The following is a 27194-nucleotide window of genomic DNA, read 5'->3' as shown; positions in this document are numbered from 1 at the left end:
AAGGGTATGTTAGGGGTAGCAGGGTGGCTCTAGGAGAGGTGGGCTGTTGGGGGGGGGCTGGATCTAGGACAGACAGGTTGCCGGGGGAGGGGGTCGAGGGGGCGGGACCTAGAAGGAGATCGCTAGAGTGCGCGGCTTGGCAGCGCGGGTGCGCGAGTCCGCAGGTGGGCGGAGCACGGCCCGCCGGCAGGGGGTGGGGCGTGGCGGGAGGCGGATTGGTAGCTGGGGGAGGGCGGGCATTGTGGGCGGGACTGAGGGGGTCGCCTTGGCCTATTGGGCGGCGACCGTTGCTTATAAAAGGAGCTTCCCGGCTCCGCTTTCTTTAACTGCCGCCAGAGGGCGGTTAGCCCTGTGGGTGGACGGGGCGGGGAGCGCTCTCCAGCGGGAGGGGGATTGCTGGGGTGGGGGGGGGTGTGCCCCGTCTCTACCCCTGGGTAGAAATCGGGGGGGGGGCTGTCCCCCCTGTGGTGAGTCTGGGGGATGCCCCTGTCCCAGAAGTGGGTTGGGGGATGGCCTGGGGGGAGGGAAAGGAAGGGGGTGTCCCTTTGGTGGGCAAGGGGGATGGCCTAGGGTGGGAGGAGGAGGAGGGGTATTCCCCTACCCCGGGGCAGGTTTTGAGGATGACCTAAAGCTCCTCCTGACTCTTCTGATTCTCGCTTGCAGGCACTGCTGGGAGGCGAAAGGAAAAAAAGATGGAGTGGTCCAAACTGCGCACCTATGCCCGACGGAGACAGAAGACTGTGTACTGCTCCTCCCCCGTACCAGGGGTGGCTGTATCGGTTCCCCAAGGCAGCAGAAAAGCCAGTACCCTCCAGCCCTGCCGACGCCTCTTCCAGTCCCATGCCCAAAGTAGTAACTGTTACTCCGTCTTGTCACCTTCTCTGAGTTTCCTTTAACATTCATGGACATGTTAGAGGTTTAACTACCACTAAAATGTGTGATAGGCAAAAATATAGTTTGAGGTTGGGTGGGCTTATTAAGATGGTGAGGGATAACCCTATTAAGAGATGTTTACATGCCAGATCCTGGCTTTGGGGAGGGAAGGGGGTTGTCTGTGTCCTCACTAGAGGTATTACTTGCTGCCTTTCACCCTTCCCACATTAATTAGGGGGCTGTGCCTCTCTCAAGGCCCAATTTGATTTTTATGTGCATTTTGGACTTTTTGATGAAATATAAACAGTTTACTTCCAGAATAAAGAAGGTCTAAACCAAGACAGTGAATGCTCTGAGTCCTGGAACCTTAACATCCCCCTTTATCCTATAATGGATCTCTTGTTCTTCAGGGTGCATTCTATTAGATAACATTAAGTGCCAATAGCCAATTTTCCTTCCTGCTTGACAGGTGGGATATCAAGGCATATTTCTCATCTCTCCATTCTGGGTCTTGGTTCCCCATTGGGTCCAACAGTTTTAGGCTCTGATAGTTTGAGATGTGCAAGGAGTGATCTAGATATCAGCTGTGTACATTCCCTGGCCACCACTGCTCTGTTTGTCCTGTAAGCTTCATGTTCTGACTCTCCTGCTAATAAGAAAAGGGAAAATGTAGGCCTGAGTCTTGTCAAAATATAGATGCACATTGAAGTACTGTGCTCACCACACAAAAAAAAATCAGTAAGTTATATGTTGAATTAAAATGGCTCATCCTCATCTTCCCCTAGGACAGTCCAAATGTTGTTAAACTGCTGTTGTAAATGTGTTGTAAATTTTTAAATTGGGATTTAAAAAGGAAAACCCACTTGCTGGTCATGTGCTCTTGATGTATGTAACATCAAGAGTCAGCAGGCTGTAGAGAGGAAAGGGTGTCTTTGTGAGTCTGAGTATTCCAAGCAGCAAGAGGCAGTGCATTCAAGTGTGTGTTTGTGGAAGCTTTAGCTGACAGGTAGGAAAGCATAGTTAATAAAACTTTGCAGATGGGGAAACTGGGGTTCAGTGACTTGGTCACAAGGTGGAGGTGGACCTGGGAATAGAACTCAGCAATCTTGATTTGCTCTCTACTTTAATCAATAGTCAGCTCTTCTAGACTGATTAAAATAGTTGTTTGCTATTCATAGATGTTTCCCATGAAGGGATATAATTTGTTTTCCTTTGCCAAGATGTGACCCTTCTTGAAACACATGACAAACGCCTTAATCACCAAGAAGAGGCACTTCAAAAACTGAATTCATACTAATCCTCAGAAGAGAGTCTCCTTTGAGACTTGGCAGGTCTGGGAGTTACAGCTGGAAGGTTCTAGGGACTTTAAAAATCTGTGTATATAAACATTGACTACAGATAGAACTTAAACTGGAGGTCTTTGTGAGTTGCTTAGATGGGGTGAGATCATGATTAATCAAGATCAGCTGTTTCATTTCCCACAAAAGAACTATCAAGTTTCACTCATTTGAGAAGGAGACACCCTCTTTAAAAGGCAGCTTTTTAAATAACCCTGTGATTGGTTCCTGACTTGACTCTGTTCTGCTGGTTCCCACTCTAATTTGCAGGAGCTGTTTCCATTGGCTGAGCCCCCTTGTACAATGGAGTGGGTGCTGATAGCAGTCATGGAGAAGACCTATAGAGAATTAATATGTTTATAAACTGTAAACATCTACAAAAATCCAGAGGGAAGGGGCTTAGTGGGGAATGATTCTTGGCTCTTAATCCTGTCCAATCCCAAAATCCAGTGAGTCCCAGCCAGGGGCTGCTGCAGAGTGCTATGCAGTGGTTGGTCTCCGTTCTCCTTCCCCCTCGTGAATAGGAAGAAATGGTCTGAAGCTTCATCTCCATGCCCCCTCTTTAAAATGATGCATTCATTAAGAAATGTCTTTACATGTGTCTGAAAATAACATTTTATCTTATTAATGCTGAAATTATCATGTCTAATTTTTCAGGATTTATGTTGGCTGTTAGCTTTCTGTAATATTGTCATCCCCACAAAAAAAAACCCCATATCCCCAAAATCCACAGTGTAAAGCAAACTTGGTGATAAAATTGATGTCAAATTGTACTGCAATGTTTGGAATGCAAGCAATGAAGAGTGGTGTTGATTTTTCTAAGTTTTCAGGATCAGGGATGTATGTAATATCATTGGTAACCAATCTGTGTTAAAAAGACTTCTGACTTATAAATTCAGAATTTATAATGGGTTAGTTATTAAAAATCTAATTGGGCTCAAAGCGTTTGCAAACCCCACAGAAAATGTCACTTCCAAAAATTTTTATTCTGTTTTCCTGTGAAAAGGTCTCACACAGTGAGATTTGTCATACTCTGAACAGCCTGCTGTATTTCTTTAAGCCAGATGGTGTGATTTGTCTCATATTAGTGTGTGAGCAAACAAATCACCTGGGAAGAAATAGCAAGGTAGGATCCTCATTCAGACTTTTACCCCAATATTGCAAACGTATTAAAGATTGATGACTGTCTCTAAATAAGATTTTAACTTGTCATTTGTCTTCTATGACCCTGCCCATTATAGATTAATTTTATAGTTTTGCTAATGGTAGTCTTAGTTCTAAATTTAAATATTCACTTTTCTGTAGGTGCAAAGGGAAATCCCAATGTGAAAGCCTTACCAAAAATCAAAGAAAACTCTGAAGTGATCAAAACAAACAGCTCATCTAATCAGAGGTCTGTGGTAACATGCATTCAAAATATACCAGTTACAATACTTAACTTTAGAACTGCTTGTGCTAAATTCATAACTGTCTGATAAATGTTGGAGATATGCTGACCAAATTCTGATAGCAGTTATCTATTGAGCTATTTGACCACCATCTAAAAGGCTGTTTTTTTAAGGACTTCCCTGGAATGAGCTCTAATTTAACTTTTAAATTTAAAAATTGTAGAATAAGCTAATTTTTTGTGTGTGTAATGCAAGTGCAAGCTTAGTTTTGTTGTGTTTTTTCCAAACATAGTGATCAATTAAATGATGAGAAAATTACAGGTATGGAAGAAAATGAAGACATCGGGGAAAAAAGCACTATGCCGTTGAGGGTATGAACATTTTCTACTCCACCACCCTTTACTAAAATTTGTATTGGCTGGTGCTATTTGGTGGAGGGTAAGATGGTGGGGGGGAAGTACTTGTCTGTTGTGGGCTTAATTCTCCCCTTCTCTACACAAGCATTACTCTCAGCAAAGTCATTTCAAGTCACATGCATTTGTTTAGGGCTGAACTTGGCTTTATGGCTTTTTTTGCACTGTGGGTTTAGGGTGACCAGACAGCAAGTGTGAAAAATTGGGACAGGAGGTGGGGGGTAATGGGAGCCTATATTAAAAAAAATACCCCAAAATCTGGACGTCTGGTCACCTGATGTGGGCTGCCAGAACAAAAACTGGTGTATAACTGGTAAACATGCAGAAATACTAACTAGCTGCTATCTGATCTCGGGCAAGTCATGTCATGATTCTTCCTCAGTTTCTCCATCTGCGAAACTGGGATAATACTTATCTCAAAGCACTTCACAAAGGTGTTAACAAATCAGAAGTACTACATAATAGCTAAATGTCATTACAGCAAAAAAATACTTTTTCTACAAAATCCTTTTTTAGCTCAAACACATCCTATAAACTAAGTCCCATCACTTCTGACTGTAAAATGATTATCCTGAAATGTTACTGTAAAATTTACACGTGGGTGTTCCTTATTTACCCTCCGTCAATTACTTTGATACCTAGGTCCTGATTGTGCAAACATTCAGCTTTATGGATGTGAGTAGTCCCCTTGAGTTCTATAAGACTACATGGCGCATAAAGTTACTTGTGTGTGTTTTACAGCATTGACATCATATTTGTGCAAATCAGTTTTACTTGAAGCAAAAGTCAACTAGAAGGTGTATAAAAAGCAACAGAGTCCTGTGGCACCTTGTAGACTAACAGATGTATTGGAGCATAAGCTTTCGTGAGTGAATACCCACTTCGTCAGACACGTCTATAAGGTGCCACAGGACTTTGTTGCTTTTTACAGATCCAGACTAACACGGCTGCCCCTCTGATACTAGAAGGTGTGTGTTTTGTTTGTTCTCTTGCTTCATATATTTGCACTAGCCTTGCACCTCTTGCTTCCGTAGAAATTTCCTTGATTGCAGAAGGCCTTCAATGGAAGCTATAGCCAAACAAAAAAATTAGGATAAAACCAACTTTTACTAACAGTAGATTCAGAACAATAAGTCAGATGGCAATTTTGCTAATGATGCATGAAAAACAGTAGGATACAACTATATTGGCTATTTGGGGCTGGCAGGTTTAATTGTCAGTAAACCTAAGTGACAAATTTACTGCAAGAAAATCATTCTCAAAGCTTTTCTTTTAAATCCTTGATAACATAAGAACAAATCTGATTACATCTCTTGATCTACATTTGTTACTATTTTCATCTGCATCTTCCCTTGTTCATTTTAGGAATCTCTGCATATCAACTCTGAAAGTAAAGAAAGTTTGAGAAACAGTGAAACTACTTCAGGTGAGTACATTTTAGGCTATTAATATATAGAATACATACAACTTTAAAAATTGGAATTAAAGGACAGTTCTATAAATATTGCTATTACAGTACACCTTAGATTTGACTTGTGCATTATTCCTGTACTAGTTCAGACTGCCCTACATTCATTTAATCGCACTGTTAAACAATAGAATACCAATTGAAATTTATTAAATATTTTTGGATGTTTTTCTACAGTTTCAAATATATTGATTTCAATTATAATACAACACTTCTTTCCTTTACACAGAATACAAGAAATAGTATTTTTCAGTTCACCTCATACAAGTACCATAATGCAATCTCTTTATCCTGAAAGTGCAACTTACAAATGTAGATTTTTTTTTTTGTTCTATAACTGCACTCAGAAACAAAACTATGTAAAACGTCAGAGCCTACAAGTCCACTCAGGCCGCCTACTACTTCAACCAATTGCTAAGACAAACAAGTTTTACATTTACAGGCGATAATTCTGCCTGCTTCTTGTTTACAATGTCACCTGAAAGTTGGACAAGTTTAGCACAAGTAGTTAACATTTCTATCTGTTTGCTCTTCTATTTAGCTGTGAGGGGCTTGAGAACCTTTCCCAGACCTGACAAAGAGCTCTGTATGACTTGAAAGCCTGTCTTTCACCAACAGAAGGTGGCCCAATAAAAGATATTACCCTCACCTACCTTGTCTCTTGAATAGCCAGAGTCTGACATAGCTACAACACTGCATATTACATTCAGAAAGTACATACTGTTTGAATCCAGGTTGGGTTTCTACTTCTGTTGATTCCAACATGTGTTTGGTCAACTTTTGTTAAAGTACTTCTGAGTGGCTTATGTATTTTATCTTCGTTTATGAACAGGACTCTCCTTGCAAAATGGACACTTCTCAGAAAAGCCCTCTTTCTCTGTATTCTTAACTTTCCAGGAGCATATAGGAATGTAATCCTGAAAGTTATGGTTTGGCATTTTAATAATAGTTATTACTTGGCCTCTTAAGATTGGCTGTAAAGATTGTAGTTATCTGAGGCTTAGGTGGAAGAGGTCTACCCTCATCTATTTTGTCTAATTTTTCCCTAATCTTTCCAGTTGCAATCTTCAGTTCAGTTATACCTCTGGTGTAGTCAAGTGTCCCAGACAACAGTATGATGGGAGACAAACCTAAAGTGATAGAATTCTAACCCTTGAACTTGAATAATGCCTTTTGGTGAGTCTCTAAGTGTACTGAAGAAAGCCAACTGAATATAACAGGATGATCTAAGCAGGTAGCCATTATGCTGTACACAGCGGGTGTGCTAGCCCATTGGGGACCCTACTCAGGAATATTTTTGATTTCCCCCCCCATACTTAATAGGGGGCTTTCTTGAGCTGCCTAGGGCCCTAAAAGCAATTGCTTTGTCTGCTTATGCCTAACGCCAGCTCTGGCTGTACCCAAGGGAATGGAGTCTCTTGTGTAAGTAGCTTACTTCTGGGAGTTAATTTATATAGAAAGGTTTTTAGGTGGATAATTGATAATGAATTTAAGCTCTGTGCCAATCTCCAAAATGTCACTGGGAGGATTATCTAGCTACTCTAATAGATTGGTGTCCTTTGTCTAGAAGAACAGTTTTGAGTGAAGGCCTGTTAATCAAGGCTATCCCTACTCTATTGAAAAGTGCCATAGGATATTCATATTCTACCTAGACTTCCATTAGACCCTTGCCAGAAGGGATCTACTGTAGATTTAGTATCTCATTTAAAGGACAGTATATATGACTACACTGGGAGCTCTGCTGCAGTGTGAGCTTGTATAAGAGTCCCCTTTAAGTTGACTAACCTACAGGCTTTTTTCTCTGGATGAATTTTGCATGAAAAGAGTTTGAGACACCTGCTTCCTTTAAAGAATAGATTGTTTCTAGGCTTACAACATAAGCCAGGTTTCAGTTTGCACTTTTTTGTGTTAAAATGTTTTTTTTAAACTACCCATAATTGAAGATATTTAGCTCATTGCAGGATCAGAACATGTACCCTTACCTGATGGTACAGTGACAATATTTCAACCATTTTTTTCCTCTTAAATTACAGGAATGACTCTGCCTACAGGTGTCTCTACCTTTCTACTGCACTGTTTGGACATGGATTCCAGTACAGAGTCTACTGATAGCATGAATAGTTGCCCATCACCTGAAATATTCAGGGATGAAGACAGTTTAGGTAAAACTTAATTTTCAAATTGTGTATTCAGCCTGATGTAGAAAGATATGAGTGTAGAAAGATACATAGATATAATTATACTATTATATATGAATATTTGTATCTTTCACTCATTGGGTCAGATCTCTGGATTGAGCCAGGCTGTGCTCATTGCACGATCTACAGGGGCTTGATCCTCCAATCTAGGGGCTGACTGGCCATATGCATAATTTGAAGTAGTTTTAAAGGCTGGCAGAAATGGTTCGTTGGGGGCTTTAGTACTAGCTGGAGATAGCTGAGCACAGCATGCTCTGGCCACATCCCCATCCACTCCCAAAATGTGTCTGGGATAGGGTGGCCTGAGCAATGCACAGCAGTTAGAATAGGGTCAAAGATCTAGTCCAGTGACTTAATCAGATTTCTTTTCAAGTTCCTAAAACTTAATTAGGGACTAAAACAGGTAAAGTTAGAATTTTTAAAAAAGCAAAGGGAAAGGGATTTTGAACTTGTATACAATAGAAAAACATATGCAACAAAACTTTACTTTTCTATGTATATGTACTCCTTTAAGGATGTCCACTCTGACAGGTGTCAGCATAGGATAGCAGAATAAAGACACTGAACATTTAAACATGGAGCACAATGTAAATGCTGAAAGATCCCCCTAGTTCTGGTGCATCCTGTTCCCTATATCAGAGACACTGCATGGTGCCTTGATGCACAAAAAAATCTGTTAGTGAATACCAAATGTGATTAATAGTCTATCTAGTTAGACTCGTTCTGCCTTCCCAAAGACCATAGCTTTAAATGGTCAAAAGTCTAATCTTTGTTTTGTGGGCATGAATCCATGTTGTTCAAGTGTTGTTGGCCAGAATAAGCCTACAGATTGTGCTTTTTGATAGTCTAGGCCTAATGTTTTAAATGCTTTGAGATCCTGGGCTAAAAATTGCATTTGCAGTGTACACTGACCTACTATATTGCATCAGAGATTTCAGCTGTTCTTATATTAAAAAAAAAAACAAGGAAATTATGGGTTTTTGCTTTTGCAAGGTATGTAGGGAAGAGATTGGCTGCAACAGCTGGCAGAGGACCTCTCACAATGCTCCCTATCTACTTGAGTGCATGTCACGCTAAATGAGGGACTTATCTTACAAACATCACAGGTCTACATTATAGACTAAATTTGGTAACAGAATTAACTACAGAATGAAAGGCAACTTTTAACTGTATCTTCTGTGTTCAGACAGAAATAATTCCAATCCTGAGGAGTTTCTCAAATATAAGAATTCTACTCTCCTGGACACCAGCAAAGCAGTGACCATAGATAAGATGCCACAGCTTTCAAATCTTTCAGAGATATTAGGTAACTCCTTTTTATATTAAATTATTTCAAATGCTTATTTCACTTAATTTAAAACTAGATAGAGTTCACTCTAGAAAGACCCTGTAACTCTCTGCTTTAGTTAATTCATTGGAAAGGCCCTTCAGGGCTGTAGTGAATAGCACCTCAAGTTAATGTTCATGTTTATAATACACTTTATATAAATATTAATATGCAGTAGGATATCCTCTACCTTTCATAGCTATCTTAAATTTAAACTTTTTTGTCTTTTAGAGCCCATATCAGAGGGTCATCAACACCAAAACATTGGGAGGTAATCTGTAAAGCAGAGAATTTGACTTAATTTTTAATAATAAACCTACAAAACACACATGTATCCTTATTTTGTCCTGTGTATGCAAATTAATGTCCTGATCTGCAAATACTTGTGCCCCTGCTTGATTTCACTCAGAGCAGCCCCAATGGCTTAAGTGGGACTGATCAATTAAGATAAATGGGTGAGTAAGTGCTTGCAGGGTTAAGACAAATGTCTGCTAAAACAAGCTACCTTCTTGGATTTTAATTGGCTCCACTACACACTACTTACATTTTTCTATGGTCTTCTGGATATATTTCACTATATAGTATTTGATTTCAGTGACTTTTTTTCTTTGGTTTTTAAATTATAAAATCCCTTCATAGTTTTAATCTACTTGATTTGGTAAACTAATTATTTGACTCATTTGATCAGCTGTTTTGTTTGAAAAATTACATTAGAAAAATTACATTAGAAAAATGTAATTGAACTCCTAAGCTTTTTTGATGAAAATGAAGAGGAAAGTTTAGAGTTATCTGTATGATTAGTTTTCTATAAATATTTTGCTGCCTACATTTTAAGATACTAATAACAGAATTTTAATTTATCAGAGAGTCACCATCAAAATGCAATAAAGATTCTTCTGACTTGATGAGTGTTTCAACAGTTGTAGCAGGTAAAATATGGCCTAAAATAGTTGTACTACTTGCAAATTAGTTGTCTGTTAGGGTAGGTCTATACTTACCGCGCGGGTCGACGCGGAGAGTTCGACTTCTCGGAGTTCGAACTATCGCGTCTAATCAAGACGTGATAGTTCGAACTCCCCACGCACTCCGGTCGACTCTGGAACTCCACCACCGCAAACGGCGGTGGCGGAGTCGACCTTGGAGCCGCGGACTTCGATCCCGCGGCGTCTGGACGGGTGAGTAGTTTGAACTAGGGTACTTCGAGTTCAGCTACGCTATTCGCGTAGCTGAACTTGCATACCTTAGTTCGACACCCTCCCCCCCCCCCCTTAGCGTAGACCAGGCCATAGATTTTTCTTTTATTCCACTTTAAAGTTATTTGGACTCTGCTACCAGTTATGCTGATTCCCAAAGAATTCTGTCTTACTAGATCCTCTCTAACCTAGTGACAGCCTAGCCCTCTACCTTGCAGAAAACCAATAAGGAACATGGCTATTCAAGACAGCAAGTCTTGGTAGTACAGTTAATTGGATAACTGCTTACTTTAATTTGTCACCTAATAATCTCTGCCAGTGATTTCAGTGTGGTTTGAGAGGTCTCAGCACACAGGAAGGATTATTTAGGGAATATAGAGACTCTGAGTGTCTGGAAGGAAAGGGCTCATAAGAGCTAATATTGGTGGGAAAAGGGGTTTGACTTATTGGTTTTATTGGCAGGGGGTAGGTGAGAAGCAGGTCCTTGCTTTTATTTTTGACTGTATTCTACTTCTGGCAGAGAAGTAGCACTGAGGTTAAATGTTTTTTAAAAAAAAATCCGAAATAACTATATAGTTCTTAAATTTCAGAAAAGAAGCTAAAAAGGTCTATTAACAGTAAAATTTTGTTTTTAATAGATCCAATAGACTTTAAGATTAGAAGGGACCATAATGATCACCTAGTCTGACAGTCTGCACATTGCAGACCACAGAAGCTCACCCATAACCTCTGGTTGAGTCACTGAAGTCCTCAATCCTGATTTAAAGACTTTGAATGATAGAGAATCCACCATGTACCCTACTTTAAATTTGCAAGTGACCAGTGCCCCATGCTGCAGAGGAAGGTGACCCCGAACCTGGGTCTCTGCCAATCTGACCCAGGAGAAAATTCTTCCTGACCCCAAATATGGCAGTCAGTTAGACCCTGAGCATGTGGGCAAGACCCCAGCCAGACACCTGGGAAAATTCTCTGTAGTAACTCAGAGCCCTCCCCATCTGATGTCCCATCACTGGCCATTGACGATATTTGCTGCTAGCAAATCTCTTGCTATTTATAAGCAAAACCATAGAAACTTCCATTATATTTCATATGAAACTTACAGCCCAGGTCTCCTTATTAGAACCAGGCTTGTGCCTGACCTGTTATCTCTCTCAAAGCCTGAGCTTTGCTATGAGCAGGAGTGGGAAGGGAACCGAACCTATTTAAAACCCAATCCGTAAAGAGAACTAGATTTCATCCAGAACACACAGTAAACTGTTACAGGAAGCCAAACCCCCTCTGTATACCAATTAATCACATACAGTTTCCAATGAAAAAGGCAATTTCTTACCTTTCCCCATGAATAAATTTTTTTAAAAAAGTTTAATTTAGCCAGGTACAAGACTGCTAATTCTTATATTTTGTGAGTCTTTTTTTATTTTTTTATTTCATTTGTGGTATTTGAAGGTGAAGGCTCCTATTAATATCATGAGTGGCTCCTGATAGCTCAAAATCTGAATGAATTCCAACTAATTTTGCAGTTTTGGCCATGGTCCAAAAAACTGCTTAATTTTTTCTGGTTAATTGGGGTGGAAAATAGCAGCACAGGCAGACCCCATCAGAGGCTGCTTCCTAACTTATACAGTGTTTGCTCCCTGCTCTGTGGTTTGTGTGCAGAGCTGGGCAGCAGCAGAGGGAGCAGTAGGGAGACAGGCGAGCAGGAAAAGCATTCTAAACTTCTCCCACCAAACACTGAACCAGGAATAGAGCAAAATCAGGGAGCAAGAGAAGCAAACTCTGCATATGGATTTTGTGGCATGATCCCTGATTCTCTCTTTCAAGGGATAATTTACAATGTGGGGATGGAGAGCATCTATGCGCCTTTTCTCCAATAAAAACATTGTTTTCATCACAGGGAAACAAGTGTGTAAATTTGTGCCTACTATGGAAAAAACTCCGGATATCAAAATCAGTACATTCTCTTCATTACCTACAAGACCAAAGAGACAGGTGAGGGTTTTAATGATTAATATACCTTGTTGTAATTTGAGCACCCAGATATCACTAGGAGAACTAAAAAAGGGGTAATCTTGACAGAGGCAGTGTTTCCTAAATGTTTTTGAAGGCACTTAGTTTAGCAGGTCTTTGGTAATGGTAACTGTAAAGAACCTGGGAGAGAGTTGTATCTTTTAGGTGTTCTAGCTTGCTGACTGTTACATGGGTGCAAAGAGTTAATTCAGTCCTGTGTGATTTTTGCACAACTGCAAGACTTCAAAGACAATGGCTTTAGACAACCCTGATTACTAGTGCTTAACTGACAATACAGGTGTAAAAACCTTTTGTTGTTTCTCTTGCACTACCATCTCTATCTTGGGACAGAGTGAGGACTTTTCAGGCAAGAAACCTTAAAGTGGACACTGTTAAAAGCCTCAGCCTTGAAGCTGAGAGGCAGAGACAGTTTGCAGAAAGACTGTAAGCTGGCTTCCAGAGGAAGGAGGGAGCAGGTAGGGATAAGTAGGCCTACCCAAATTTGAAGGACATCTTAAGCTTAGGTAAGGCAATAAGGCATGTGGATATCTTGTTTTAACCCCTTTCACCGTGATTGCTATGTTATCCTATGGATAAATAATGCTTGGCTTTGAAGAAACTGTTCCGTGTCACTGCATCTATCTACTGTTCACAGCTCCCAAAGGGAAGTCTATAGCAGGGTCCAAGCCCGGTTGGACCTGCTGAGGAAACATGGTTGGTAAACAGGGGAGTTGTAAGCAGATGACTCAACCTAAAGGTCATGGGATTCCACTCTGAGAGTAGTGTAGGCACTGGGCCTACCACTTGAAAGGGGTGCCCATGGAGAAACTGAGTGAGGGGTCACTCTGGAACCGTGGCAGTAAGTAATACTAGATTTGTGTGCATTATGAGGCAGGGAGTGTGTGCGTGCAGTGTCAATGCAACAGAACCCAGAGCCCTGATTGGGTGGCTAGGTGCTACTGCGTACATTGATCAGTTTAACTGTGCCTAATAACTCACTAGACCTAAGAGTGTGGTGTAAGGCAATGATCTAACTCTTAAGAATCAATGTATTATTGTGCTATCCTTTTGTCTGGCACTTCAGAGGCTGATAATGGGGGTTCATTTTATAATACAAAGTATAATTGTTCATCTCATTATAGCTTGATAACCAAACCGCTAATCCTAAAAACATGAAGTGCCGAAAAAAAGTAAAATTCAGCAGCCTGTTAAAGAGTGAGACATCTTCATGCCATCAGCTTGTATCTCCTGCAGAACGTATTTCAACTAAATCATATGAATTGGCAGCAGAAGTGCTGCCATCCAAACAACCAGACATTGAGATGGTAAGCGTATCTACTCTGCTGTTTACCCATGGAGGCTTAAAATGAGAAGAGCTCCCACAGATAAGTGAGAATTCCACTGGGCAATGATGGAAGCTGTGAAGGTTGATACAAAGCTGCAATCTCAAAATGACATGTGCTTTGGAGACAAAACTAGTTAGTGTCACTGACAACTAGTACCTTCTATCTTGTTTCCTAATTGAGACTGATTTGGAGAATCCAGGGAAGAGAGAACTCTTATCAGACCACTAGACAGGGAAGAAGTGTCTAATCTATCCATTGACCGTGAGATTGAGGAGTAAACTCTCGTCCCTTTATGCTGCAGTAAACTGATTCCATGCCTTCATTTAAAGAATACAAGAACAAAAGTAACATAAATGTAGGATGAACTGTAACTTGTCTTTACCTTTTAGATCAGTTTCTTAGAATTTTAATAGAATCCCAGAATGTGCCATTTTGTATAGGACCCCAAGTTACTAATGAAGGAAATTGCCAAGAGTATTTTTGATGTTTACATGCTCTATTGTATTTCTAAACAGGAAATTAATTCTAAAGTATTGATCACAGAAAAAAATAGACAATTGCTAACAAGCACAGCGTACTTTCAGCCAGAAGAATTAGAGGTGAGATGAATATACAAAACACTAGTGGGTACTATCTTTTTTTTTTAAAATATGGTAAAACAGTTGAAAGCGTTAAAGTTGATGGTTAATCTTTTTTAATGAATTAGGACTGTTTAGGAATGAATTAGATGTACAAGTTGTACACCTCACTTATGCATGCAATTACCTGATTTGTGACACATTAAGTTACAAACAATTGTGAGCAAATCCAGTCAACTGGATGTTTCTTAGAATAGCTACTTGTTAAAACTGAATGTTTGATTTTTAAAAGGATTTTATATAGTTAAATGAACACCTTACAGCTTTACTTGCTCCAACATATTTAAAAAATGTTTGTTGAAAACAAACGCTATCCATATTTAAATTGCATTTTAAAAACCTTTAATTCCTTAGATCAGTGTTTCCCAAACTTGGGACGCCGCTTGTGTAGGGAAAGCCCCTGGCAGGCTGGTTTGTTTACCTGCCGCGTCCACAGGTCCGGCCAATCGCGGCTCCCACTGGCCACGGTTTGCTGCTCCAGGCCAATGGGAGCCTCTGGAAGCGGCAGTCAGTACGTCCCTCGGCCCGTGCCGCTTCCAGCAGCTGCCATTGGCCTGCAGCGGTGCACTGTGGCCAGTGGGAGCTGCGATCGGCCGGACCTGCAGATGTGGCAGGTAAACAAACCGGCCTGGCCCGCCAGGGGCTTTCCCTACACAAGTGGCATCCCAAGTTTGGGAAACACTGCCTTAGATTAATGCATTAGTTGTTATCTTTGTGCAGGTCACATGAGATGAATTGAGACATAACAAACTGCACAGTTTTAGAGAGAGATGTTCCTTCAATAGGAAGACTCCATAATATGGAACCAAATTATTCAGAAGGAAGATGTACTGGCTCTCTCCAGTATTATGTGTTGATATAATAATGCATCAAGCTTTTTCTGCTGAACCTGCTTTAGAAACTCAAATTTATTAACTCTAACAAGCCATGTGAGAGACGTATTAATGTTATTCCCATTTTACACATGAGGATACTAAATCAGAGCATAAAGATATGTTTACACTGCAGCTGGGAGGGAGATTCCCAGCCCGGATACAGACTCATGCTAACACAAGAGGATGTTGTGGCACTGGCTGAGGCTTGGGCTAGCCACCTGCACTCAGAGCCAGGGGATTGGGTGGGTTTGAGCTCAGAAGGCTAGCCTGAGCTTCTGCCAATGCCACAACATCCACACTGTTGTTTTTAGTGCAATACCATGAGCCCCTCTATTGCAAGTCTGTCTGCCTGGGCTGGGAGACTCCTTTCCCAGCTGCAGTGTAGACATATCCTAAATGATTTGCCCAAGGCCACAATGACTCTTCAGTGATTTGGGAGTTTGAGATTCCTAATCCTATTCTCTCAGCACAGGCATCTCTCACTTAAGAGCTAGCCCATTTGAATTCAGTTTTGTTTATTATCTTACTAGTAAATCAGCTGAATTGTAAGTACATATTACTGATATTGCTTATATTTTGGTTGAGGTGTAGTTTAACTTGTCACCAGTGCACAAGGCCTCTTTTGGTGAAGACTTATTCCTAAATTCAACGGGTCCGTATGTAAACTCAGAAGAAATTGCTCCTGCATCTTTGAGTTCAGAAGAAAAAACTATTTATCAGGTTGTAATCTTGAGAAATATATATATTTTTAATTTTTAGCTCTGGCCTAATAGTTTCATGATAGAATGTGTTAGAGTATTACAATATTACACAGTTGGACTAGAACTTAATGATAGAAATATTTAAATGCTTGACTTTAAGTGTCTTGAATTTTTTTGAGAACGGTTGCTATAGTATTTCATTAAATGTACAAGAGTAATCTTAGTTTAATATTCTGTAGTAATATCCCTTGATATCTGTAATCTCTAATGGCTCTATTCCTCCCTCTTTGTACAAACTCATACCTGCTTTAAGGGAAGTTCTTTATCAGTAGATGAGAAGATCACTTGTCAATAGCTGTTATATAATTGGAGTTGCTTCATTCTTCTTTTCAGTCTCTGCATAACAAAGAAACACAAACCAAGAAATCAGATACAAAAAACAAAGAAATCTGCTCTATTATTAAAACTTCACCAGGGCTTAGGGTCTCCATGGTTCACCAAACTCCAGCAAACAGAAACACATTGCATCCCCCTGAAGGAATACCTGAAGGTAATGGAATATATAGAAAATTGTTTCATATGCAAATGATAGAAATACTTGCCTGAGTGAGGAAGTTGTAGTTTTCTTTAAAAAAACCAAACACCTCCCCACACATCTGAGAGATGGAAAAATTATAATAAAGTGGTGCAACAGTGAAGCATTGACATTCTCTGTAAGATTCGCTTGGGAAGCTCAATAAAATGACAGAGCTTTCCTCTTCGAAACACCTTTCACACCTGTGTGGTGAAATCACTGTGCATTATAGATGCACAAGGATGGGAGAGGGTTCAAGAAATTTCCCCAGACTCTAACTGGACCCAGCCCTCCATGCAAGAGCCACAGAAAGTTGCAGTTTCTGCATTTGCTTGTCCACAGAGATTACATGTATCCTCATGGGTACTTTTCACCCCAAAATGGACAGGAAGGAGGCATTAAAATTAGACCTACACAACTTATCAAGGTATTGGTCCTCTATCACACCTTTGTTCTTCCAATGATAAGCCTCACTTTCCCACTTTTCTGATGCTTCGAGTAGCTCTGTGCTTTGGGCCCATGCTGCCCTATGGTTGGGAATACTCCATGTCAATATTTATGAAGCCGCCACCATATCTTTTCTAAATCCTTCCTTAAAACCCACATTTGCCATGATGCTTACAAATCATACTCTGGCATTGGTTCGGCTAGTGGCCAGCTGAGGCTTTTAGTTTCCTGCTAAACTCTTCCTCCTCCATCCCATTTGTCATCTTGTATCTTGTCGAATACACAGACCATAAACTCTGTAGTGTAGGAACAGTTGTCTGTAGTCTGTATGGTTCTTAGGCCCTGATCCTAGATTGGGGTTCCTAGGTGCTACCTTTAATTCAAAGAGTAATATCTCTTACAGGCATGTTGTTCTGAAAATTTAAATCGGGTGCTTCAGCTGCTTAATTTAATAATCTATTCAACACCCTATCTCACAAAATGTTTTGACACAAAAAATACCATAAGCATGAACTTTAAAGAATTGTGAAGATATTTATGTAGCAGAACGAGTATTTGGAAGCACTCAGTTTTGTCTGGTTTACAGCTTATCTTCTAAGGTGTGATAAGCTCACTGGGACTCCACACATGTTCATTTTACCTTCTTTAGAAATTACAATGAAAGTTCTTTTAAAAATATATTTGAGTTTAAGTAACTTAAGTCATAAAAGCAGCAAAGAATCCTGTGGCATCTTATAGTCTAACAGACGTTTTTCAGCATGAGCTTTCGTGGGTGAATACCCATTTCATCGGATGCAAGTGAATACCGACGAAGTGGGTATTCACCCACGAAAGCTCATGCTGCAAAATGTCTGTTAGTCTATAAGGTGCCACAGGATTCTTTGCTGCTTTTACAGATCCAGACTAACATGGCTACCTCTCTGATACTTAAGTCATAACTTATTTGTACCTAATTATAATATTTGTGTTTGCATTTTATTTTACAGCCAGAAGGGACCATTAGATAATCTAATCTGATTTCCTGTATATCACAAGAAGTTGAATTTCACTCAGTGTATTGAGCCCTATAGCTTGTTTTGAATAAATCAGATCTTCCAGAAAGGCATCCACTCTTGATTTTGAAGACTTTTAAGAGATGGAGCATTCACCACTTCCCTTGATAGTTTATTCCAACGGTTAATTGCCCTCCCTGTTAAATATTTATGCCTTATTTCTCATTCGAATTTGTCTGGCTTCAGCTTTCAGCCACTGGTTCTTGTTTTGCCTTTTCCCTGCTAGATTAGTGCTCTTAAGTAACTGGTATTTTCTCACCATGAAGGTACTTATACGCTGTAATCAAGTCACCTCTCAGTATTCTTTCTGATAGGATGGATAATTTCCCCCTCTATGGCATTTTTTCAGTCCACAAACAATGTTTGTGGCTCCCCTTCCCTATTTTTCAACATTCTGTTTAAAACATGAACATCAGAACTGGATGTAGTATTGGTCTCACTAATACTGTAAACTTTTAATCTGCAGATTTCTTGGCATGCCACTGGATGGCATGTCTCTACTTAGCTACTAAGTTTAAAGTCATTTTTCTAGTTTTAAGAATGTTATTTCTTTCAAGCACTTTTTCAGAAAAACTAATTACAGCTAGTTGGCCATTTGGACTATAGCATTATTTAGCTTCAACCCAGAGACGAGACACTAGCACAAAATGGCTCATGGAAGTTTTTAATGCAAAAGATTATATTGTTTATATTTTACCACATAACAAGAATACATAGATCATCTCTAGAACATAGGCTAAGTGCTTTTAAAAATGTGTCAAAATTATCAATAGCTACTCCTCTGTACAGATATAGGAGTATAGTGACAAGGGAGTGCATCTTTTCATCTTGTGCACAATGGCATTAGGAAAATACAGAACCTATTCCAAAATAACTGGTAGTAAGTAACTATTTCTGAACCAATGTTTATTTTAATGGGACACTTGTAAAACATAATGTGATCCAATTCTAAATCAAGATGTACGAGTATTTATAAAGCGTTACAAACTGCTTAGTCATATGAGCAGTAGGGGAATTCTGAGCTGCTTTGCTGTTCTAGTTTTTTGAGCTTTTTCTCATAGCAGAAACGTTAGCAAGATGGTACGCTGGGTTTGCATGTAGCCTTTACCTTGAAATCTGACATCAAATTCTGATCAGGTCACAAGTAGACTTGTGAAATCTTCTTTAAAAAAAAAAAATCCACCGTCCATTATAAACTCATTTGACAGACACTTCCTTGCGGGGAGGTGGTAGAAATTAGTAGTTCTTGGCTATCTTACAGTGGACTTGCTCCTGCAATGGACTGAGCACTCTGGCCCGAGCCCAGCAAAGATGTGCTTACCGTCAAGCATAAGAATATTCCCATTGAAGTTAAGGCATTAAGCATATGCTTAAAATTAACCATTTGTGACTAATTGCACTGATTTCAATAGAAATATGCTTGTTTAAAATTAAGCAGGTGCCTAAATTTTCCTGGATTGCGGTCAGTGTGTTCAGTATAGAATTGAGCCTCATATGTACATTTCTTATAATACCCTACTTTCCGTGAACGGATTATTACGTTTTTTCATATTGTAGCTCTGGCATGTTGTAGCTCTATTGAAATGTTTCAAATTATAAACACTGCACTGGAAAACTCATCTATTTTTTTTTTGAGAAACTACTGTGCTGTATATAAGACTTGGAGAACTGAATGTTTAAACCTAGGTTCTCAAAAGTACTGAGCACTTAACAGCGCCTATTAACTTAAAAGTTTTAGAGACTGATATTTAACTTTATGTAACTGTTACATTTAATGCATTAAGTGAAACTAATATTTACTAAAAACTCATGCTATTTAATCTGTCAGATTTCTAATAGCTGTACAAAAATGTTTAAATCCTATTTGTTTTTGTTCCTCTTTCTGCATACACTTTCCACTTCCCCTCTCTATATACTGTCTACTTCCACTTCATCTATTTCTGTGATCCTCCTTCACTCGCTTTAAATTTCACTTGTGGAGAATCTGATCATAGTTCTGTAGAGTAGATGTCAATTCGTTTGGGGTATTCTGTTTACAAATGGCTCCAGGTTCAGTCCTCTGGTAAATATGTAAAAGGCAAACTTAAGGTACTAAACTCAAAATGTTAGCTTGCTGTAAGCATGTCTTTTCAGGCATTTGTCTTGTTAAGCTATCAGAAACATGGATATACCTAAAGAATTCCTAGAACCATATCCTGAAATTCATTTCCATGTAACTGTCACACACATACATTTCTGCATGTACTGGCAATCGCTGAGAAATACTTATTGTATGTAAACAGTAGCCATTTACTAATAAGAGCAGATCAGGACAGTACTTCTGATCTGTAACTTTTAGGGAAAATGTCTGCAGAAATAGCTGCACAAATTTTAAAGACTGTTATCCAGATGGCGCAGTTGCACATAGTCTTACAAGGTCTCATTATTAGTGAGAATACCGTTTTCTCTGAAGAAATACTTTTTGACATTTCTTTTTAGAGGAGTTGTGACAAGAGGTAAGAGTTTGCTCTGTTCCTTAATCTAACTAGTCAGCTCTTGAAACAGTTGCTTCCTGGGAAGCTGTTTTGGCTGAGATTTTTAAAAAAGAGGATTGCCTTCATGCTATTTGTGACCACCTCTGTCAAGGGCTGGGTATAGAATGTAAAATAAACAAGCTGTATTAAGGATATACCTAAACTTTGCATTGCCGATTTCTCCTCTAACAGGAAGCTGACCTGTAAGGCCCTGATACCACTCAGCAGAGGGCTCACTATACATACCAGTTATGCCACAGACTAAAGAATTTATTGGACTGATATATTTTAGAGAGAGATCATTTACACACCTTATTTTTACCCTTACATTATTTTTCAGATGTTATTACAAGTACCAAAAACTGGATCTACAGTGACCATGGATGAGCTCTTTGGTTTTCTTCAGGAGTCCAATGAAAGAATTAAAGATCCCACTGTAAGGGGAAGAAGTATATGATCACGATATAGAAGAGGAGGCTCACAGAAGTGTAACTTGCATTGCATAGTGTAGTCCATTATCTATAGATGTCAGTTGTTGAGGCATCATTTGAAATAGTGTGTTCATACATGCCTTGCAGGAAGTTCTTAATGATTTGTTGAAAAAAATTGTACAAATAAGTAATATTTTGACTCGGGCAGTGTTCTCCAGGTGCACCATCTATTCAATTAATTAAAAAATTGATTAAATTGTATTAAATAGAAACATTTGGATTGATATGCCAACTTGCTAATATTTATAAAGAAAATTATGAAAACTTTAAAACTGGTGCTCAAGTCCTGATTATTTTTTGTAGTTAAGAATAATGTTCATGAAAGCGAGAAACTTAGTGTTCATGTGATCCAAGTAGACAGCTTGCACAGGTACCTCAGTCCTGTTCCACGGCATCTTATATGATAATTCTGAACAGAGACTAGTTAGTTTATCGTGGTGCTCTTGCCATATGGAAAAATATCTGCTGAAAATCTACATGAAATACCATATTGGAGCCTGACCTTGAAAACCCCTACTCATGAAGTAATCCCACTGAAGTCTGCTCACTTAAAAGTTTACAGGTTGAAGCTTTAGCGCTGCAATCTTGCAAGCAGTATGCATGTGCATAAAATTCAGCACATGAGTAATTGTATTGACTAGGCAGGGTATTAATACTACCATACTCTGACTCTTGTGAAACTACTCACATGCTTACATTTTAATACATGCATAAAATGTACATGTTTGCAAGATGGGGACCTAGTTGTTTTACCTTTGATCTAAGACATTTTCTAATTCTGCAATAAGTTTCCAGATACTATTGCTCAGTTTTGATAGTGAGGGAGGGAGTGGTATTTGTCTAAAACAAAAGTAAGGTGATTAATTCGGAAGGAGTCAAAGGTAATTAGGTACCCACATTTCATTGACTTTCAATCTGATTTGAGTACCAGCTACCTTAGACTCCTTTAGAAATTCCTACCCTACGGGAGCACATCTTAGATTTTTTTTAAAGAACCACAGACAAAGTTGGAACCACTTGCAAACCTGGAAAGAATAACCTGAAAGAAAAGGGATGGAAGTGCTCAGCCTACATCAGTGGGTCATAAGTCTTGGTCTTCCACTGGCTACTCTTCTGTACCACAAAGCAGCTACACAACTTAGCATAATTCATTTCAATTTCCTTAGACAAATATTACAGTTACCTTTTTTGCTATGCTAGTCAGCTGTCCTATATGGCCTAATCCTTTAACATTCGACTGATTCTTAATATCACTAGCTTCCCCTTATGAATCCATCAACCAAGGATGGATTTTTAGCCTTATGTATTTAAACACAGGTGCAGTGCATTTAACCCATTGTGCATTCACTTCAGTCCTATTTAATGAGATGATTAGCTAGATTGCATTCTTTAGTACACCTGATGAGCTTAAAAATCCTAATGTAAAGCATTCACATATTCAGTAACTCATCATTGTTGCAGTGAGTGCTGCTGTCGGTTTCTTTTATAATACTGTAGAAATTTGCTCTCGGATTAATTATCTTAGCCATATTACATTCTGAATCAATTTGTATGTTCCCAGTAGAACTTCCTAAAAGGTAGGTTTTATAAACAAAATAGAGGTTTTTTTTCCACTAACACTCTAAAGGCCACCCAGCCTCCCTGATACTTTCCAAAACACACAATCCAACAAGGTCACTGTTTTATGAGATTCCCCTCTGCTGCCTCTGGAACAGTTCTTCACTGTTGACACAAACACAGTGACATACTTTGAATGACATGCTTCTGATTTCATTCAGGAACCTACACCATGCAGTTTCTCAGTGTTAATTTAAACTTTATATTGCATACAATATAGTAAAGGCTTACATTTGTTCTTGACAAGTCCTTATTTTAAGTTACAAAATTGATTCTTTTGTGCCTTGGACGTAACTGGGCTCAGGGAGTGGGGTATGTAGAGCAGTTCCCATTAGGCTATGTGGATGTCCCCCTCCTATGCACTTTGGGCATCCACCAAGATTTCAGCAGAGGCTGGCCCCATCAGGATTATTTGATGTGCACTGTATGTAGGGGAAAGAGAGGAGTCTAATAGTATTTCCTGATGGCTTCAGAAGAAGGCTCCTTATTTCCCATCTTCTCCAGGACTGTGCAAAGGTGAGCATTCACCTGATTTGCAGGTTAGATTATCAGTCCCATTGATTTAGTCCATAGATTACTAAAGATGCTGAATGCTTCAAATACCATGGGTAAGAGGCTTTTAGAATACAATTTCCCCCATGCATCTTTCTTTTATTAGAAGGGTTGACTTGGCTACCCACAGATTTTTCTGATATTGATGACAACCACTGGCTGTCCCTTCAGATTAGAATCTGTCTGTACGCATACAGATCCTGCTGTTTTTAATAATTTAAACATTGTGTGACTTTCTAAACCTCTTAGTTTATATCCCATGTCATTAGTTTCTTGAAAATCAGAATTTCTTGGGATTCTCAAAGCCAAGCATAACTTTTTTTTACCTATGTCCAACTTTAACCAGTAAAGTTTAGGGCCTGATCCTACTCTCATTGAAGTCATTTCAGTTGCAACTCTTTGACTTCAAAGGATGTATAACTAGGCCCCGAGTCTATATTATAAAGGTTATAGCATAACACTGAAAATCTTTAGCCATTACATACAGTATTAGAGTGTGTTCATATTTGGTAAACCAATTGGTAAATCACTGTAACAAGAAATTGTTCCTAATACCATTATTGCCAGATATCATAAGGTTTTGCTTTGGTCACTGTTACACTTAAACTTTAGAGCCCCTGGAAGGTTTTCTTTTCTTTTCTTTTTCTTCAAGCTGTATATCTGATTTATAAGTTTCTTTTGTTAATACCTGCATTATCTTAAATTTAATTTTCATGACATGATCATCTCTATGCCAATCACTTTAAAAGTGAAGCAGATAAGAATGAGACAACGTTGGGATGACTAAGTCTAGAAATAGCATAACACAAAACTTGAGAGAATTACCAAGTGCCTGAATTCTTATGCATCTGAGTAAAATTACTCACATGGCTAGATGTTTGTAGGATTGGGTGCTAACATCATCTTGTCCCCCACACAGCTATGCTTTTTAAATCATTTTCATCTCTGACCCTGACAAATGCTACTAAATGTTTTACTTGGTATAATTAATTATCAGCCTAGCTCCTCTTTTGCCTCAGGAAGGAAATTCTATTCATGTTGAGGCCACAACAGCATCCAGTCTTGTTCTGTTTTTTTTATGCCAGTTAGGCATTTTCCCATGTTTTGAGTCTAGGCAGAAAAATGACTGCATAAAATTTCCCTGGAAATGGAAAATGGCTCCTCAGTATTAGTGGGGAAAGGTTATAGGTCACAGACAGTCACATGTATAGTGCCTAAGGGCCCAATTGTGCAGGCAGCTCTCATAGGAGCAGTCCTTGTTCACTGAAGTCAAGGGGACTTTTCCGTGAAAAATTTAGGCCAAAATATATATCTGAAGGATATTAACTGTCATTTCAGATTAATCATAGCCTATGTAAGAACTACACTAAAATTATTTATTTTAATCACTGAAATACGTAATATAGATACATGTTTAGTAGAGAGATATGACTTAGCAATTAGATTTTTAAATAGAATTTGCAAGCAAGACAATTAAGTTTTTAAAAGTAATTTACAGATGGTTGCTTTTGATTTTAAGTGCTTCCAATTTAAGGGGGAAAATACTTGATGCCTCCTTTGTATATGTATGTGTAGCTATACACATGTGTTTATTTGGTATAATAGGATTATACCGTCTTTGTGAGTCACTGATATATGCAATAAACTTTAGAGCGAGTGCAAATGAATTTTTGTAATTTCCTAGTCTCTGAAGGCTGGGTCTGTTGTAGACCCCAAATCTGTAAAGCGTCAGCTCCCATTGACTTCAATGGGCTTTGAATCACATCCCAGGTACAGGAGGAAATATCCATTTTAAAAGGACACCATCAATTGAAAGTCTATTCAATCTCAAAAAATGAACTAAAAGTTGTCCCAGATACAACTGTGAAACCATTACAGAATTAAGGAACAGTATTTCCACATTAAAGAATTCTCTCCCTTTTTTGCTGTGTGAAAAATTCATATAAACAACAGGGGAAACTAAGGCTCCTTATCTTAGAAAGGCTTTGGGGCAGAGAACCTCTCTTTCCACATATAGCCCTCTTGAAGTATACACATAGGGCTGTATGTGGGGCAAGGTGCAGTCTGCAAAGAGGTCCTCCTCCTGGACTTGGATATCTGACTATACATAAACTACAAAAAAGAAACCAAGGTTTCTCTCTTTGCTTTTCACTGCAGTTACCTTAAGAGGTTCTAAAAGTGCATATTGAAGGGTAATTAAGGCCCCTGTCACAATAATAGAATATAGTTTAAAAACTCATTCTCTGAGTGTTACTAAAATAAATTGCTTAGATTAATTCAGATAAACACACTCTCTTCATAATCTTACATGTTATTTTACTTCACTTGCTTTGGAGAATTAAATGAGGTGAGTTTCACTTTAATTCGTTTTTATTTAACTTTGTTTTCTGGTTCTGCATTTATACAATGCTGCAATGTTTGCATTGCAGATGCTGATGAGGAATCCTAAGATCCACCCAAAAATTCTTGGCCTTTATTTAAATTGTTAAAAATTGTTGTCCTACATTATTTAAAGATGTTTCCATGACGTATTTACTAATATATTGTGCAGAAACCTCTAGCTTCTTTTGATTTTTGTAAAACCTAGATTTTAGGCTAAACCGGGGTACTTGCTCTAACTGTATTTTCTTCCTGTTTGCAGTGTTGTTATAGCTGTGTTGGTCCCACAATATAAGAGACAAGATGGATGAAATACTCTCTCTTCTTGTGCCAGCTTTTCAATTTTATCAACAAAAGTTGGTCCAATAAAAGTTACTACCTCATCCACCCTGTCTGTTTTTTTCCTGATACATTAATTTGTTGTTACCACTTTAATACTAGTTCGTAGTATTTTGTGATGTTTGTTTACAAACTGAAGCTTCCTCTTCATGCAAATCTCCTTCACCTTCCTTCCCCTGGTATTGCATAGCCTGAACCGCCCACATGCGTCAACACCACTTTTGCTTTCATTCATCTCCCTGCACTGTGGGAGGATCACTTAAATCTCTAAATGACAACTCCCTATGAACCAAAGGAAGAAAAGATAAAAAGCTGGATCAACCTGGCGCCTCCTGTTTTTTGTATCCAAGTCCACAATTCCCATTGCCTAAATAAAGAACAAGTCTAGTTACTGTTCTAAACCTGGCCAATTTCTGGTCCCAGCCCCACTAATTCTACCACATAAGAGCATATATACCATTTCTCTCTTTCTTACACCCAAACAAACAAAACCCCATTGGTCCCTGATGGAGCAAGGTCTAGCAATGCTGGAAATATGTCAATTTGGCAGCTGGATCCTGCCAGGTTCTGGCCTTCCACAAATTCCACTGTCTCAATAGAAATCCTGGTTAGCCACTCTTGTTGCATCTGAGTACCCAGGAATGGTACCATCAAAACAGAGAACAAGTGGCACTTCTAGTAGTGGAAGAAGAAATTTTGGCCCCCAGTAAATCCTGGTAGAAGAAAGCTGCAACGACTCTGTTTCACCTGCATCCTGCTGGAGTTGGTGTATCTATGCCTGCAGCCCCCTCCCCCCCCCCCCCCCAGTTTTACCAATACACGCAGTGCAGATGCAGTTTCTCCGGGTCCACCAGAATAATCCAGATCCCACTGGAAAATGGGGATGTTTCCTAATGTGCTGATACGATTGGGTGGGCAATTCAGAGGCTAGAGCCCAGTGTTTCGCGTCGTTGGGGTATATGAGGCTCGATTGTTGCATCTGGCGCCTATTCTCTACTGAGGCAGGGGATTCATTTATTTATTTATTGGAGGAGCAGCAAAAATTGGGATCTTCTGGACGTCTGAAGCACCCGTTGCTCCGAGACGCACCAGGGCCTAGGGGGTCTTTGCTGGGAGAGGGATGTGAGTGAATCAGGGGGAGCCTGGTTGGATCCGAAAGGGGCTGGGTGCAGGAGGGAGGTTTTTGCAAGGCTGTTGCAATGGGAGCCGGGCGGCCCCGGCGTTAGAGTCGGTGCCCTAGGAGAGGTTAGATTTATTCTGCCTTTGGCCAGTGGGAGCTGGGGCCAAACACCAGCAGGATCCATCCAGCTCTCCCCCTGCCCTACCAAACCCCAGCCGGGCTGCCGGAGCACGTGGTGCTGGGGCCTCAGCCACTCAGCTGTGCACGGCCCCGGAGAAACCCCTCCCGGGCCCGCCTCCCTGCGATCCTCCTCTTCTGGCAGCGCCAAGTGACTAATTTTTGTCAT

At 39.5% G+C, this 27194-nt stretch overlaps 1 protein-coding gene across 5 annotated transcripts; it reads left to right on the top strand.

Moving 5' to 3' along the window:
- Positions 1–306: 306 nt before the first annotated feature.
- Positions 307–21113, top strand: MEIKIN (meiotic kinetochore factor). Of its 5 annotated transcripts, none has more exons than XM_039483269.1 (15): positions 307–351; positions 664–849; positions 3516–3603; positions 3891–3969; positions 5377–5437; positions 7513–7641; positions 8864–8983; positions 9236–9275; positions 9869–9933; positions 12092–12186; positions 13347–13529; positions 14066–14149; positions 15655–15783; positions 16158–16314; positions 20691–20765. In XM_039483269.1, the coding sequence occupies exons 2-15, from the start codon at positions 693–695 to the stop codon at positions 20735–20737; spliced, it is 1434 nt and encodes a 477-aa protein (XP_039339203.1). In that variant the 5' UTR covers positions 307–351; positions 664–692; the 3' UTR covers positions 20738–20765. The 5 variants fall into 5 exon arrangements, with proteins under 5 accessions (XP_039339203.1, XP_039339206.1, XP_039339207.1 ...); XM_039483271.1 differs by having other exon boundaries at positions 340–355; XM_039483270.1 differs by lacking the exon at positions 307–351 and adding an exon at positions 361–467.
- The last annotated feature ends 6081 nt before the right edge of the window (positions 21114–27194 follow it).

The sequence above is a fragment of the Mauremys reevesii genome, linkage group 8 (genome assembly GCF_016161935.1).
Source record: "Mauremys reevesii isolate NIE-2019 linkage group 8, ASM1616193v1, whole genome shotgun sequence".
NCBI classification, from domain to species: domain Eukaryota; kingdom Metazoa; phylum Chordata; order Testudines; family Geoemydidae; genus Mauremys; species Mauremys reevesii.
Note: the sequence above shows the minus strand (reverse complement) of the source record. Positions and strands in the feature narration are given on the sequence as shown.

Bases quoted from the DNA above. Each gene is read 5' to 3' on its own strand.
- MEIKIN (XM_039483269.1), top strand. From the start codon at position 693: ATGGAGTGGTCCAAACTGCGCACCTATGCCCGACGGAGACAGAAGACT. The intron at 7,642-8,863 runs GTAAAACTTAAT...TTCTGTGTTCAG, and splicing joins CAGGGATGAAGACAGTTTAG to ACAGAAATAATTCCAATCCT. The intron at 12,187-13,346 runs GTGAGGGTTTTA...ATCTCATTATAG, and splicing joins CTACAAGACCAAAGAGACAG to CTTGATAACCAAACCGCTAA.